At 39.9% G+C, this 18,106-nt stretch overlaps 1 protein-coding gene across 1 annotated transcript in view; it reads right to left on the bottom strand.

Annotated features, from left to right (window-relative positions):
- The window catches only part of LOC140241441 (uncharacterized), a 56,977-nt gene extending 44,881 nt beyond the window's left edge, over positions 1–12,096 (bottom strand). Inside the window, exons 1-2 of the mRNA XM_072321170.1 lie at positions 12,057–12,096; positions 8,140–8,277 (exon numbers count right to left, since the gene is read on the bottom strand). Coding sequence (XP_072177271.1) covers positions 8,140–8,277; positions 12,057–12,096 — 178 coding nt within the window. The remainder of the gene's footprint in view (positions 1–8,139; positions 8,278–12,056) is intronic.
- Between the last annotated feature and the right edge of the window lie 6,010 nt (positions 12,097–18,106).

The raw sequence follows: 18,106 nt of genomic DNA, 5'->3' as shown, positions 1-18,106 counted from the left end.
TGCCTAAGGTACATGTACGTCGCGTCTATAGTACTGCTAGCCCGACCAGACGCTGTGCGTGTGACAGCGACTAGACTGGGCTAGGCTACGGCTGTATGTGCCTATAGCTAGTACACAGTACGTATGGTGGCAACGCAGCAGACACCCAGACGGCTACGTGATGACTGCTCGGAAAAACACGCTTTGTTGATAATTAGTAGGTACTCTAAAGGCCCGGTCCCACTGGCCGACGGACACAAAGCGTATGCAGAAAGGACACAGCGGACGAGCAAAATTTCGGGGATGGCTTCATCCGCTTTCATCCGCTCCAGAAATTGACAAAATTGGCGAAAATTGGCGGTAACAGAACGGAAATAGAACGGACGTGGGTAGTATGTAGCGGGGATGTTAAACGGATGTTCATCGGAAGCCTAGCGGATGAAAGCGGATGGAAGGGGATGACAGCTCCGAAGAAGTTACCGGAGATAATTGCGAAACGGACGCATAGCAGAAAAAGCGGATGCAAAGTGGATGCAGAGCGGATGCAGAGCGGATGCAGAGGGAATGCTTTCGAAATGCTTTATATATGAGATGCATACGCTTACATCCTTTCTATTAACGTGCTGTTAACGATGTAAAGACGTTCCACGTACCATATCTTTCCTCCCTCTTTCCATTAGCTGCAGCGGATGTGAGTTGCGAAGATGCCCAGAGGATGCAGAGAGGATGCAGCGGATGTTTAAGGGATGCCGCACGGACATACAACGTTTGTTGCTCGTATGTCGCGGATTTACATCGTACACAGCGGAAAGTTCATCTGTTCTAAAAGTTTTAAGCAGCTTAAAACTTTTTGCGCGGATGAAATCACAGTGGACGGATGCTCGATGGATAGAGCGGATGAAACACGTATGCGATGGGTACACAGCGGATTCGTAGCGTTTTCCAACGGATGGCAAGATTTTTTGTACGCTTTACATCCTCTTTGCATCCGTAAGTGCAGTGGGACCGGGCCTAACACTGAACGTTTTGATATTATATGCATTTTGTTATTCATACGTCTATCTTAATCATACTGACGAAACAAATACACAAGCTATCTAACTTGATGAGCTCCTTCCAGTAGGCCTGTAGTTCGCTCTCACGGAATCGGTGGATTGTCGCTCAGCAATTGCAACAGCACGCAACTATGCAGCGCACTGCGAACACTGGCGTGCTGCGGTGTTAACAGGGATAGGAAGATATGCACTTGGTGCAGAGTACATACAGACCCAGCGCTGTAATATCTTAGCAAACCGCAACTTTTGATAAAACTATTTCTGGAAAGATCCAAAAATGTCTACCATTTCCTATTGACGAGTAGGAACCATTGTAACATGAATCTCAAGCTAAAATCTTCTAATTTCAGAATCCGCCTGAAGAAAATTTATACCATACTCCAGTAAAATTTGACAAGCCTTTGATTGTACACCGAGCCCTCAAAATCGGGAAATTTAGCGAAATCTCCATAGGGAAGATGAAAACATGGATATTTAAATGCCAAAAAGTCTACCCTTTCCTCTCATAGAATAATTGCAAATCTAGCATCATTGTACGCAAAACATTTTAAAGTTTCAAAATCAGCCCGAAGGTTTCCGAAAAAAGTGACTTGCTTCGCATAATTACAGTCAATTCCTAAAATAGCGCTAATTGCGATGTTCACTTCCCGTGTTAAACGAGTTCGCACGGGGTGTGCGGAGCAGATGCACACAACTTTTCCATAGGACCAACAACAGTGGCGGATCTCCCCCTCCCCCTTTAATTTTTGTCAAAACAAAAGAAACTAGATATATCGCTACGGCAACTGATATGCCTCCGCCATAATGCATGGTTCTCCTAATAGGTCTATAGTACAATGTCTTGACAATGTGTGATGACAGTTTCACACAATTGGCAAAATATTAAAATGACAGGTTTGCCACAAATGTGCTGAATGTTCACTTTCCTAGAACTAGGTTCAATTGGATGAATGATTAAAAATGTCAGAGTGCAGGTATTTGGGGAACTGATGATTTTTACTTGACTTTTGACCCTTTTATAAGTTTATGCATTGAGTAATTTTCAAGGTATTGAGAAAAAGTATAATTTCAGTATCAAATGGGAAAATAGCATTATCTAAACCTGGCCTTTGACCTTTGACCTCACAGTTCCAAAGAGAATCACTGTTAGGTTGAACATGCATAAATATGTAAGTTTCATGATGATACCTTGAGTTACTTTTGAGATATGGAGGAAAAAGTGCAATTCAACACTTTCACTTGACCTTTGACCTTTTGGCAAGAAACTTCCCACAGAATATATATCGGGTAATACATGCATACATCAAGTTTTTTTTAAAAAAAAACCTTCAGGCATTGCATAACCATAAGGAAAGTAGTGATATTTTGAGGAGTTGACCTTGACCTTTGACCCCCTGACCTTTGAACCATGACCCCCAACTTCCCTAGATAATCACTGCCCATTGGAACAAGCATATGTACTAAGTTCCATGAAGATACCTCGAACCATTTGCGAGATATGGAGAAAAACATGAATTTTCAACCTTTTTTTTTTCACAAAATAACCTGTGACCTTTGACCTTCGGCCCCGTGACCCTAAAATCCAAACAAAGTATTATCCCCCCAGGATATACCCTCATACCAAGTTTGATGTAAAACCACCACACGGTTCTTGAGATATCGACAAAAATAAAATGGGACGGACGTACGTACGGACGGACGGACGACCCGAAAACATAATGCCTCCGGCCACTTCGTTGGCGGAGGCATAAAAAAAATTGGTCACGAAGCAAGGCCAGCGTCGCACACACAAACAGACCCTGTTAAATTTACTTTTTCATGTATAAAGACGGAACAAGCGAGGGCACCATCACCAAAAACAATAGGCGTCTTCGTTTTACCATAACACACCTTCATGCCAAATTTGAAGATGATCTAAGAAGAACTGCAGCCAGTAGAGTGCTCACAAGAAAATCTCTGCGGCGGACGCAGCGCAACGAGGCCAAATCCATAGTATCCTCCAAACTCTGTTCGGGGGATACAATGAGTGGATGACCTATATGTCAACACTCAGCATACTTTCACACCCCATGATAGCATACTATGCAAATGATATGCAAATGAGTCCATTATGCCCATTGCATATGGATATGAAAGATTGAAAATACTGAAAAATGTGAAATACATACACTTTGTATGACTACGCTCCTCTTTAACTGGAACATTTTCTCTGTGTGTACAGCTATAATTGTCATCTACAGAAACATTCAAATCCAAACTTCAAAACGTTACCTATTCCTCTCACACTGAGGACTATAATTGCAGTCTATAATGTTCGGAACAATTGTATTCTTTATCTGGTATGTGTTTGTTGTTGTTTGCCATTTTCTTAATTCTCTGTTGTCATGCTTGAACATGTGTTATATCTATCTTTTCATTTATGAAGCGCCATGAGCACTAAAAAGCGGACCTGTGCGCTATACAAGTAGCCACTATTATCATTATTATTATCATTGCTACTTCTACTACTAATACTACTACTAATACTAATACTAATTGAACTCTGCAATACATCTTGTAAAACTATGTCTGCTGATTCTTTAACTCCTTTACATGTATCAGTGGTTTTTTTGTGAGTGAATATATGCTACTGTCATACATTGTATAGTACATGTGTGAATAATGTGCACAGCTATTAATATTTTACCAGGTACCATATTTTTTCCTTTCATTGATTTCACATTTTTCACAGAGGAAGACATTCAAAACTACAGAAGCACTCTGAGAGCGCAGACCTCCACCAAGTATGCAGCTCATTTCCACCACTGATCTTGTTCTTCCATAGAAGTGATTTCCATCCATACATACTTATAGCATTGTGTGCTGAAAGTCGCCCAATTTCCCAATATAGAAGCCTTTGTTACGTCATAAACCTTCAGCTGCACGGCGCGCCTCGCCCTAGCAGAAACTAGAGCACGCACTAGAGCGCGCATGCAAACCTCAAATACGCGCAGCCTGAACTCCCAAGTTCATTGACCCTACCTGCCAAAATATCAAAAATCCTTCATAAATTCCTCCAAAATTCTCGGATCACTACCAAAATTTGATCATCTGTTACTTGTATCAATCTAAACCTTTCCTGCAAGTTTCATCCAAATTCGTTACCTACTTTTTGAGTTATTTTGCACACAGACAAACTACCTAACTGACAAACTAACTAACAAAAAAACAAACAAACAAACAAACAAACCAACGGTAACGAAAACATAACCTTCCCCCTGGGCGGAGGTAATAACACAGTAACAGCAGATTTGTGACAGAAAAAATCTACTTTGTCTGCAGATTATCCTATCATTGTTTTGATAGCAGAAATTCTAAAGAATTTGATATGGTTGGGGTTTTAGGTGGTACGGGTATGGAATTGTTAAATGGTATTGTTAAATTCAAGTATCAGAATGGCTAATCACTTTCGACATCCAGCTGAATCCCTGCTTTGGCAAACTGCTTGGCACACGTCTCTTATTGCCACAAACTAGCATTAGACTAACATGAAAACATATGAGTGGGACTGTAAGGACAGCAGCAATTCTGCTTAACCCACCACCTAGGCTTCAGTTTCTGTATCCGTTCACATGGGTGAACCGACATTTAAGAATTTTTAGCTGGCAGAAATGTATCAATACATTGCTTTGAAAGTGATTGCTATACAGAATCAGAGCGTATGAGTGTTTTGTCCTGGCAGCTCATATTACAGGATATAACAGTAGTTGTTGAATTCATGTTCATGGAAAACAGCAGTGAACACAGAAATGTACACATGCACGTTACATGATCAGGAGTTGATATTTTCACATGTTGTTAGATTTGCAAATAGTACCCAGATCTGAGAATTCCCACAAATAATCCCAGGAAAACAGGTACGGTATGAAGTCTCATTAATAAAGATTGTCTTTGATGCATTTGAGGTGACAAAAAATGATGTCAAGTATCAAAACTAAATGCAATCGTAAAATTTGCTTTGTGTTTGCTCTGTGTTGTGGGCTTCTCAGGTGCAGCCCTGTCACGATTTATACAGCGACTGGGCTGTGTATAGTTAGTGTACAGTGTATTTACATAATATGCACAGCCCTGTACAGTGTATTTACATAATATGTGTATGCACAGGCCTGTCACATCATTATCACAGCAAGTCATGACTGTGTATAGTTAGTGTACAGTCTATTTACATAATATGCACAGCCCTGTACAGTGTATTTACATAATATGTGTATGCACAGGCCTGTCACATCATTATCACAGCAAGTCATGACTGGTACTCTTAGTGGTCTCAGTCTGGTGGCCCCTGGCTGGGCCCCCTGCCTTGGGCCAGCACTTAGGCTCCTGGCCTCGGCCTGGCCTTGGGCCCCGTGAGCCCTGTGGGCCCCTGGGCCATTGGGCCTGGGCCCACTTGGGCTATGGGCCCCTGGGCCTGGGCCCACTTGGGCTCTGGGCCCCTGGTTCCGGGCTAAGGCCCGTGGCCTTGGGTCCGGCCTTAGGCCCCGCCTTTGGCCCGGCTGTACTTTGTACATGGTCTATGTGAAATCAGGCTTGTCTGTAACTGTATAATTACAAATAATTACAAATAATCACAAATGATCAACAGGTCCATACTACATATAGGACTATATGAATATATGAATCTATGAATATATGAATATATGAATATATGAATATATACAATGTATGTGAATATATATATTATTGTATATGAATATATAAATGTGATCAGGCATTCTGTTACGGTGTCAGATCTGCGGTCATTCATATATAGCAAAGTTTATGCATATGGCATACATTCATGTGTACAGTATGTTACTTGATTGAACCAGCCAATGGAGAAAGATCACACCATTGAACAATACTTGAAAGACATGTACAGTTCAATGACTCATTGCTTGTTATTATGAACTCTGTAGAGGTACGCAGCCCTCTTCAGATGGAAAACATACAGTTGGCTATCAAACAGAGCTTGCAAAACCATCAACAATTTATTGAGTTGGATTTGTGTGTGTGTGTGTGTGTGTGTGTGTGTGTGTGTGTGTGTCAGAGCTATTTGGCTTGTTTCCTTTGCATGCATCATCACAAATTCCCGAAGTCTGAATAAAGTGAAACCATGACCTTCATATAGATGTGCTGCATTGTAAGGTGCTGGATCAGAGCACTACCATAAGATTGACACCATGGCAGGAATTGTGCTAACAGTGTACTATCCTTCCTGTGCATTTATGTTAACACCCTGAAAACCACATTTTAAACTAGAAATGTCACTATATGGCGACTGATACCTCCACCATAATGCATGATTCTCCCAATAGGTGTATAGTACAATGTCTTCACAATGTGTGATGACAGTTTCACATAACTGGCAAAATACTGATATGACAGGTTTGTCAGAAATGTATTGAATGTTCACTTTCCTCAAACTGGGTTTGCTATAATTGTCTAAGAGTGCAGGTACACATATTTGGGGGATTGAGGATTTTTACTTGACTTCTGAGCGACCCTGTTATAAGTTTATGCATTGAATACTTTTCAAGGTATGAAGAAAGAGTGTAATTACAGTACAAAATAGATTTTTTTTTTCATTTAAACCTGACCTTTGATCCTTAACCTTTGACCTCTGGAAATTTCACGGAGAATCTCCATTAGGTAATACAACATGTATATATTAAGTTTTAAAACTAATAATGCATCAAGCATTGAATATACACTAGTATATGAGGGAAACAGTAAAATTTTGAGGAGTTGACCTTGACCTTTGACCCCTGACTACATACTGACCCATGACCCCTAAATTCCCTAGATAATCCCTGCCAGTCAGTACATGCATATGTACCAAGTTCTATGAAGATACATTAAACCATTTGCGAGAAAAGTGAAATTGCAACATTTTCACCTAACCTTTGACCTTTTGACCTTTGACCTTCTGACATGAAACTCTCTCTGGAGAATCTTTACGCAGTAGTACATGTCTACATTAAGTTTCAACAAAATACCTTCGGGCATTGCATAGATATGGGGGAAATAGCAACATTTTTAGCATTTGACCTTGACCTTTTGACCTTTGACCTCTTGCCAATGTCACTAAAATCTCCTCAACTAATTGCCCCATCATACATCATCCTTGGACCAAGTTTGGTGAAAGCTACTTCACCCAGTTTTGAGTTATCACGTAAACAGATAAATTGTAGGATTTGACCTTGATCTTTGACCTTTGACCTCTGTCCGATTTCACTAAAAAAAACTAACATGTAATTGTCCCATCATACATCATCCTCAGACAAAGTTTGGTGAAATTTGCTCAATCCAGTCTTGAGTTATCGCGTAAACGGATACAATTTCATGATTTGACCTTGACCTTTGACCTTTGACCTTTGGCCGATTTCACCCAAAATCTAATTAAGTAGTTGCCTCATCATACTTTATACGTGGACCAAGTTTGGTAAAATTCCAGTCAATATTTCTCAAGTTATCGCGTAAACGAATGCGGACGGACGGACGGGCGTACGGACGTACGTACGGACGGATGGACAACCTGAAAACATAATGCCTCCGGCACCACTTCGTGGCGGAGGCATAAAAATAAAAAATGAGGGGAGAGGTACGTGCGCCCCTTTAATTTGTAAAGGTGCCCCTCTTTACGGAATTCCTGGACCCCCCCCCCCCCCCCAGGACAAGACCGACAATGGCAATGGGGATAAATTACAAATCGTTGGTGGGGTGACAAAACCTCGTATCTCAAAAATGTCAAATGTTCAGGAGAGCTAAAAAACATGGCTGCCATAACATGTAGGTCAACGGAAACAGCCAACTTTTTTTATCATTTGTGACCTTATTTTTGCAGATGGGCATATAAGGATTGGGAATTACATAGTAATGGTCCCTAGCTTCAATATAATGAAGAAAACTCATTTTCACCAAATATTGAGATACGAGGTTTTGTCACCCCACCAACGAAATGTACCTCACCTTTCAGGCTCGGACTGAAACCTCACACATGCATAAAAGCGCGCAGTCTTATCCAACTTGTTTTTTACCCCTATAGGTCATGTCAGTTCTTTGTAATTTCCACGGTTTTCCATCTCACCTTTATCATCGCAGCTCTCCAGAACGCTGGGATCCCGGTTGACGGCATCCATGAGGAGAGCCATATTTCCTGTCCCAGCCGCTTGGTGGGCCAGCAGAGTGCTGTCCTCCAGTTCAATGCTGTCACCCTCATCTTCATCTGAAAAGCAGGTAGCAAAAGAAAAAAACATAAGGAACACATGGACTAGGAGCATCAGGTTTTTACCCCCCCCCCCCAAAAAAAAAAAAAAAAAAACAGAAACAAACTGATTCAAATTCACAGAATTCTTCCGTCGAAATGTTTTTATAGCAAATGATGGACAATTGCCCACCATTGACATAAATAAGCACTGACCTGATCAGTGTTTTAGTAGTAGCCATGATAAAAGAAATCATGGAGCAGGATTCAAACTTATGCATGCCTCCTGATTTCTGGACAGGCGTCATCTCCACTAGACCATTGAGCCTGATTCGCCATTACTGCAAGTGCTGGTTCTTATCTTCATGGCATGCAGTGGGTACTGCATAAGTTATGTCAGTTGCAATAGACACAAACTTGCTTTAAAAGAAAAAAAAAATTAATTCCCCTTACAACAACAACAAATTGGGAGGATTGCAAGAGGTGTAATTGCATAGCTGGTCTCCGCCATTTTGATTGCTGATTGCCATGCATGATATTTCAACTCTGTATGTGTTCACATTCATTTGTATATATATGTTTTTGTATTTTCAAGTCCCTTCATGTATAGTTATCATTACAACACATATTGCAAATGAGACCTAGTGGGGATTCACACACTATCAAATTTTAGCTCCTCAGAGATGTTTTCAAAGTGCATTTCTGTGAATGTTTAGAATTACTTATTGTTCAGGATGCCATGAAATGAGTTTCCACTCATGTGACTAATTTGTAGATCGATGACCATATAACAAATGTGCATGAGACCCTTGGCCTGTCAGTGAAACACAAAAATCTTGGTGTGTATGTAAAACATGCAGAAGTATGTATGCATCAAGGCAGAAGTGATGACAAGGTCATTCTCCTCCTCAACTAAGTGTTTTTGTGTAAAGCATTTCTGCCTTCAAACACAAAACCCAAGAAAATGGGCAAAAATCAAAGCGAAAACACCTCTCCAGACACCATTTGGCCAGAATGATATGAGAAAAGGATATTTTACAGATATATATATATATATATATATATATGGCACAAGTCTGCTATTAGACTTGCAACAAATTTGAAAAAGGGAAAAAAAAAAAGAAATGACTCGCGATTTCCAGGAAACCTGCCTATGCACATTTATAACCCAAGTTTTCTGCAGAATCTGAAAAGGCTGTAGATGGCAATATCAGTCCATGCCCATCATGCAAATAAAAGTGACGAGAAATTTCTTTCAACACCTGGAAAACAGCAGGTGAATGCTTTGTTTCCTGTGCCCAAATATTTGTTCCCTTTTGATACATCTGTCACATGTCAGTTTACATAGACTGGTATTGCAAAGCATCATGGTTACATACAATCGTACGCAGTACACCGGATAGCTTCTGCCAACCACTGCGAATGTGTAATGTAAACGGAGGCAAGACAACACACACACAAGATCATTATCAACTCACAATGTATACACACAAGTCATTTGTGTTTGGTGCTGGGTTTGGCACATAGATGTGATTTCATGCCCTGTGTCTGTGGATATTGACTGAACACCATGATTGGCACGTGATTAAAGATGAGTGCTATATCAGAATATATGTGACAAGATATTATCATCACCCTTCAATATAGACATATCATTCCCCCAATGGCAAGTAGCTACTATCTTTATGGTTACATATGACTGCAAAGTAGGTCTGAAGAAAGATGATTATCTGCTCACTCATTTCTATCACTCTGACACAGCCAGTTAAAGATGTCACATTTGTGAATATTCTATTGTAAGTGAATATTCTATTGTTAGTGACTTTGAGGGCAGATACTGTAAATTGAGGAATGTTCACTGTGCTGTTCGCTCTGAATTGTTTTTGCAATTTCGGCTTCTCATACGTAGGCTATAGTGTTAGCGCATCAAATGCAGCAGTGATTGTGTGTTAAGTGTATGCGCGCGCGCAATATATAGTAGTGTGATTTTCGGCCTTCCATAATGGGCTAGAAAGATGGCACACGAACCGACGGTTTGCTGGTTCGTGAGTCTAGCAAAAATGCAGAAAATGTGTAAGATTATCACACGATAATCACAGAATCCCGGATGGAAGTCTTGCATCTGATGGTTCCGCGTAAGTTTATGATTATTACGTTGTTCACAATTCGTGATAAAAGAGAATTTAGATGCGTTTTGTGTGTCCGCGGACATACCAAAAAAGAATATCATCCGATAGTTATCGGATAGCATTTTGGCAGTGATTTGGTAGCTATCAGCAATCACCCGCTACCCGATGTCTTCCTGATAGTTTCTAACCCAGTTATCAGCAAGACATCGGCTAGCCGATGGCCAATTGATAACTATCAGGAGCACATCAGCAAACTTGGTTTTTGAAACAGCTTCTCACCTAACCATCGGGAAGACATCAGGTAGCTGATGTCTTTCTGATCGTTTCTAACCCAGTTATCTTACTGATGGCAAAGCATCAACCATCAAGATGACATTGGCAAATAAAAACAGTTATCAGGAAGCCATCAGAAAACTTGTAGTTTCAAAAATTTGATCATGTGTATCACCAGCAAGACATCAGCAAACATAGTCTCTAAAACCAGGAGTTCATATACACTATATGTTTGTGTGTCATTAAGAAAATCTATGGGCCAGGCCAAGAGACTGGGGGAGAGACTGTATGGGGTGATGATGACCTTGTGGTCAGACCAATGAGGTGCCCACCTCCCTGGTTAAACCATCTTTGAAATAACCGTTGGCCATCATCATTCCTACACCACTCCATGCACAACTCCAGTAGGGTCTATGTCTCTCCTCCATCATTCTTATCAGCAGGTAAGCAAGTTTCTCATTTTATCCCATATTTTAATGTCACACAGTAACAGAATGTCCTAACTTTGTGTGAAAACTGAAGAGCATGCAATTATGGTGGATCAAGTGTAGCTGCAATGTTCAGTATGAGCCTTACAGTATCCAGTGTCAGCTAGAAGATGATGAATCAACATGATTACCCGGTACTGTACCAACTGAATGGTGAGTGATTGTGAACCCGCGAGAAGTTAATGGTAGCTAGTCTCTAGAAGGAGCAAGCAATGTTACATGGTATCAGGAGTGGAGCCTAAACATTTTTGCATGGGAAATTGTGTCAATTAACTCGATCCTGCCATGTGATACGTTAAGCTCCATCAGACATATTTACGCAAATTGCTATGAGTGGGACTGTGTGTGTTGTGCAGGTACTGGATATACCTACGAGATGGTAAGTCTACCGATCGGACTTTGAGATATTGGTGGGAAGTGCTTTATAGTACTAGTATTATTATGAACCGAGATGACAGAGTCTCTGCGTGGATTGTGGCAATGACATATGAATTGAAAATTGATCGTAACAGAGATTCCTGCATGCAGAAGGGTGCTGATGACTTCGTGTGACCGGATATACCAGCCAGAAATTGTCCCATTACTCTAACGTACAAGGATTGTGACGTGGTTTGTGGATGCATGCGGATTTCTTCATTTGATTTTACATGATGGAGCAGCTGCAGCCTTGACCCAAACAGCTTGAATTTGAATCTACAGCTAATCTTCCAAGAGAATGGACAGTGGAAAGAGGAATTCCTGCTACCGGTATTTATGTTTCTCTAGCAATTATGGATGGGAAAACTGCATGAGCAAATCAAAGTTTAGATACTCGCAATACCGTACCTAATGTTGGCCAAGAGGTCATGAGGTACCGTACCAGATGGTCAAGCCTGCAGAAGAGACTCTTCAGAGTGTGTTCGAAATGTACCCGTCAGCAAGCCATTGCGGGTGGCTGGTATAGCATCCATAGTGCTATCAGTCATCGGAAAATGTACCCATGTATCGGAAAGCCATTGGCAAATGTATACCCACCAGCAAGCCATCGGGAAATTTACCCATCAGCAAGCCATCAGGAAATTTACCCATCAGCAAGCCATCGGGAGATTCTCCCATCAGCAAGCCATCGGGAAATGTACTCATCAGCAAGTCATCTGCTAGCGGATGGCTTGCTGAAGGTAACTAATTTGCATGTGAAATTGCCATCCGATAGTTATCGGATAACCACCGGATAGCCATCGGATGGCCAGTATATAGGTATAGCCATCCGCAGTGCTATCAGCAAGCCATCGGGAAGTGTACCCATCGGCAAGCCATCGGGAAATGTACCCATCAGCAAGCCATCGGGAAATGTACCCATCGGCAAGCCATCAGGAAATTTACCATCAGCAAGCCATCGGGAAATTTACCCATCAGCAAGCCATCTGCTAGCGGATGGCTTGCTGATGGTAACTAATTTGCATGTGAAATTGCCATCCGATAGCCATCGGATAATCACCGGATAGCCATCGGATGGCCAGTAGGTATAGCCATCCGCAGTGCTATCAGCAAGCCATCGGGAAGTGTACCCATCGGCAAGCCATCGGGAAATGTACCCATCAGCAAGCCATCGGGAAATGTACCCATCAGCAAGCCATCTGCTAACCGATGGCTTGCTGATGGTAACTAATTTGCATGTGAAATTGCCATCCGATAGTTATCGGATGGCATATAGCATCGGATAACTATCGGATGGCCTGCAGATGGCCATCTGCAGACCACATTTATTTCGCTATGGGCGGATATCATGAACAGTCTAGCGTAAGTGACCCTAGTGTAGGTTATGTACGGTGCATATTGATATAATGTAGGACTGATTGCTACGCATTGTGTATAGTATTGTACGTTGCGTGTAGAATTACTGTAGTTGTAGCGTTGTAGACTTGCATTGACTTTGTGTTATCACTTGACCATGAGCTGATATGATGTGTAGAGCAGTATTCAGAATTTGATTTATATGGTGGTAATATATTCGGAATTAATTCACAATTCCTGTAAAGATAAGAAGTTTGATTCATACAGTTAAGCAACTCAGTTTGTTGAGTAACATTTCCAGGTGAAGATTCAAAAGTAATTATGAGGTTGGATTCGATACTAGTAATGATAAAGACAAGTGATAATTTTGTTGTTTAGGCAGTTTTAGTCTAAATAATGCATTTAGACGTTAATACAAGTGTATGAATAAAAGACTGTCTTTTGTGTTTCGAGGTACGTGCTTTACGTATTACATTCATAAGTATGTGGTTTGATGTATGGTAGCGTACAGGCTGAAATATTTTTACATTTTCATGTGATATGAAGTGTTATCAAGGCATCTCAAGCAGCTCTGGCTTAAGGGAAAGTATAATTTGCCTTGCTTAAATGTACGAAGGCAAATGTAGTGCCACACATGTAGGCATATAATAGGTGATGTAAATTATTTTGCATTTTCCATACAATCCTTTGCAACTTACTGTATTATTTCACAGCTTGGGACAGGATCGCAATCGGAATGGGTCCAGAGGGGTTAAGCTTCTAGGCTTGGAAGATCACAAGTCTGTAAGTCTGGTATAGGGTTTTTACATGTATATTACAGCCTTTAAGCAATATTTTTCTTGTTGATATTGCAACAGAAAATGGATATTGCAACAGTGTACAAGGTGTATAATTAACATTGTCATAGTGTAACAGTGGATGGATAATGACATTCCAAAGCTGCCATTTCATGATGTGTAGTGAATGCATGCATGGATACAAAATGTGTATGTATAATGATGCAGTACAAGACAGCTAGTGTACTATTGTTTGTTCAGAAGAAGCAAACCTTTTTGTGTGTTAATGGAGCATTATATCCATATACATTCAATTTATTGTTATCGAAAGAAATGTATGTTTGATATATTCATACAGTGTATCATTCATTGCTTCATTTACAGTTTTACCGTTTCACATACATGCGCACACGCACTTGGGCTTGCGCATAGACAGCAAGGAGGAGAATTGATTAAAGACAAGAGTGCAACGTTCGACTCGACTGTCTGCGATTTTATTCTTGTTGTGCATGTGTATACGGTTAGCTGACTGGATAGGATCTAGTGCTACCGGTACCTAGAAATCTGAGGCCAGCATATTCACATGCATTTTAATTTCACGAATTTTGCAAGCGCCAAGATTCGCGAAATTAAAATGCACGCGAAAGTTCTTTTCTACACTATATACATTGAACGCCAGTGGCAATTGGCGAAAATTTCATGCCACAATAAAGGCCATCGACTCCATTTCGAGAAAATTTCATGCCGCGAATATATCATGTTTTACAGTAGGCAATGGAGATAAATATAAAGAATTGCAAAACTGAATATAAAATGAAACAACAAACAAACCCTTCATTTTTTAATATTTTAAAGATCATCACCTTGCAATTTATACACAATATATTCTTTGCATGGGTATTGTTTTTTATTGTCATCTACCAAAGTAAACGTGAGCAGGTTGATCTGATAAAGATGATATCAGATGGTTTGGGGGTATTTTTTCATAAAACATAAAAGATGTTTATATGCATATAAATGGCCAGCATTCACATCACAGAAAAAAATGCTTCAAGAAATATTTAGTATTTGCATCATGGCAGCAGTTCTTAACTTTTTGTTTATGTATGTGTGTGCTCTTGTGTGTTTATTTGCTTGAATGTCCAACTGACATTGTATGTATCTCCAAAGGAAACAAAGGCAAGAGACATTTGTAATTTGAAGGTAGCAATTTCAAGAGGTTGTGCAACATTTAGAAATGAGAGAAAGATTAATAATGCCACTGCATCACAAATTTTTTCATATTGGCAAAGGTGAATTGTAACTGCCTTTATCAGTGTTTGTAATACAAGAATTTCTAGATACTTTTTTTTTACTTCTGTGCCAAAGGCATTCTCATGTTTGGGGTATCCACCACAAATTAAAAGCAGAAACATACAAATGTGGGCTGGTATAAGCTTGAGGTCAGAACTGCACTAAAGAGAGAGTCCATGCATTTTGAACATGGCAGTTATTTTATCACTTTTTTTTAATACAAACTCCAACCTGTTGGTGGACAACCAAGAACTGTTTTTTGAGTGTCATAGACAGTGTAATGCCATGACTCAAAAGACTTTCAAATCAGACAAGTGTAGTGGCCATCTGTATACAGAGACCAGATGTCATCATTTTTCCCCCATATGGTCAGTTATGTTCCATTACATGTAGTGACCATTGACTCCATGCTGTCACAAGTGATGAGCAGCACCTGTCCACACAGAATTTGGTATTTTTCGCCACTTGCTCCTTCTGAAGCCAAAGCACTATCCATGAACAAGAGAAAATCAACAAAATGAAATAATGGCTCTAGTATGTACACAGATTTCTCTCTGATCATGATATTGACAATACTAGCTCACGTAGCGAACCTGGGCAAAACCGCACGCATTTGTACATTCGATTGTTTTAGATGATTATGACCGATAACATAATTATATGCACTGTCAGGAAAATAAATGAGCAGCCAAACTACTGACCACCTGTTTTCAAATGCCATCCTTTATCTCTTTCTCTTGAGTAGCCATTATAGAGACAGGTTTGACCCATCCTGCTATATATCTAAGGTCCAACAATTGACTTAGATAATTGACAATGAATTAGACAGAGTTGTAAAATAGCAATGTGAGCCGATAGAAGCCTCCTATCAACTTTCTTTTATTGGGTGTAAAGGAGTAGGTAGCTTATAGAGAAATTTGCTGTCATAGCTCATCTTGACTGTGGCATGAAAACATATGATGTACGATGTCACTGATTGGATTATGTACCTGATCCAACATGTGGAATAGAACATAATATAGCAGCGTAGTAATGCAAGCCTAACACCATGCACGGCAATGGGCTCCCCTGTTTCTACTACACTTATGGCAACAACGTCACCTACTATCACTTTAAGAGGGATTCCAACCTCAGCAAATCGATTCATTAGCTGATGAGGTGCCACTTTTCATTTCATATGTGTACGTGGACCTCCCACGCACAACTCAGACATTTGTATTTTGCACAAATTGTATTAGGCTTGACTTCTGTTGCATGTTAATGTCATTGCCCAAAGTCATTAAAGGACAAGTTCACCTTCATAAACATAAGGATTGAGAGAATGTAGCAATATTAGTAGACCACATCATTGAAAGTTTGAGGAAAATCGGACAATCCGTTCAAAAGTTATGAGTTTTTGAAGTTTTTGTGCAGTAACCGCTGGATGAGAAGACTACTGCAGTGTGTGAATAACTTAGATGCCACATGCGTACAACAATATAAGGAAAATATAAAGAGAATTTCACAAAATTTCATCTTTTGAAAGAAGTACACATTCCCTTGACTCGTTACCGACAAATGTTATGGGTAATATTATTCCCCCTGCCTTTAGAAAGAGGCAAGTCAAGTGCTCTTTTATTATGCGAAAAAAGAGAAAATATGTTGAATTTTCTTTACATTTTCTTTATACTGTTGTACGCATATGACTCACAAGCTGTAGTAGTCTCCTCATCCAGCGGTTCCAACCCAAAAATTTTAAAAATTCATAACGTTTGCATCGATTGTCCAATTTTCCTCAAACTTTCACTGATGTGTTCTACTAATATTGTTGCATTCTCTCAATCCTTATGATTATGAAGGTGAACTTGTCCTTTAATCTGTTTGTCAGTTTCATTTTCCTTTTCTTCCTTTTTCATCACACAGCTACAGAGTTTCGGTTGTTTCACTCAAATCAAGTCATTTTAAAATGTCACACGAATAACAGCATCCACCTTCTCTATAACAAAGAAGATCAAAACCCCACAACATTACAAAAAGTCTACATGCGAACGGTGACAAACAGATAATGAGCTATTATTATTATCATTATCATCATTTATTCGACCAGGTAAAGAATATAGGATACATATCAGTAACATCACAAACATGAAACAAAAACCAGAATGAACATTTCAAAGGATACACTGTACTGTACACGTTACACAAAATGAAAATGAAATGAATGGAGACTACATGAGGGTCAGGGCACACAGAAGTAAATAAATTTACTATTGCCCGTAGGCATGTGAACCCACACATGTTGCCCCTAAGAAACATTTAACAATCATTAAAAAATTATCACTCAACCCCTGATCCCCATCCCCTAACTCCATAATCCTTCTCAAACTTCAAAACATAAAAAACACTATACAATTTCAATATAATCATCCAACCCTTGACTTCATTTATATTCATACATTAATTTCAAAAACTGAAAAAAATATGTCAACATAAATGTAGGAGATTCCTGGATTCCTATGACGTAGATCCGTCACTTGCATACCACCTATAACAGTGCGTTGAACGTTCAAGAATAATACATATTCATGATGCAATCACGCGCCACAAATGCTATGTTGAGCTAACGTATTAATGAAATCTAAATAGTAATAAAGATGCACGTACTTATTGTCACGTCACGAATTTGTATACGCGCTAAGTCACGATCACACGTTGACCCGATGCGACCTCGTAAGGCCAATGACATTTAGCCAATCAGCGTAGCGTATTCAAGTGAGAATTAGCATGCTATATTGCTTTAGTGTATGAACATATTGGTGGGTTATTCACTCGGGGCTAAACTGACATGGTTTATGAATATTGAAAAGGTACCAATTAATGGCGAAGTTTCACGAAATTCCTCCAAACTCAGTATGAATACATGCGAGTATTTGCTGCAACATACTAGGCAGGTGCATTGTACAAATACAACAGGTATGGCAGTAAAATAACCCTCCCAAAATGGCCTTCCGGCTCACAGTTGGCACACCGTGCCGTCAATGTAAAATTGCGTGTTGTCGTAGAGCTGATTGCGTTTGAGTGAGAAATGACACCTAATTTTCAACTCGAAAGGTAGCGATGTAAAATTTTCACAAAACTC

Source organism: Diadema setosum, chromosome 18 (genome assembly GCF_964275005.1).
Source record: "Diadema setosum chromosome 18, eeDiaSeto1, whole genome shotgun sequence".
NCBI lineage: Eukaryota > Metazoa > Echinodermata > Echinoidea > Diadematoida > Diadematidae > Diadema > Diadema setosum.
Note: the sequence above shows the minus strand (reverse complement) of the source record. Positions and strands in the feature narration are given on the sequence as shown.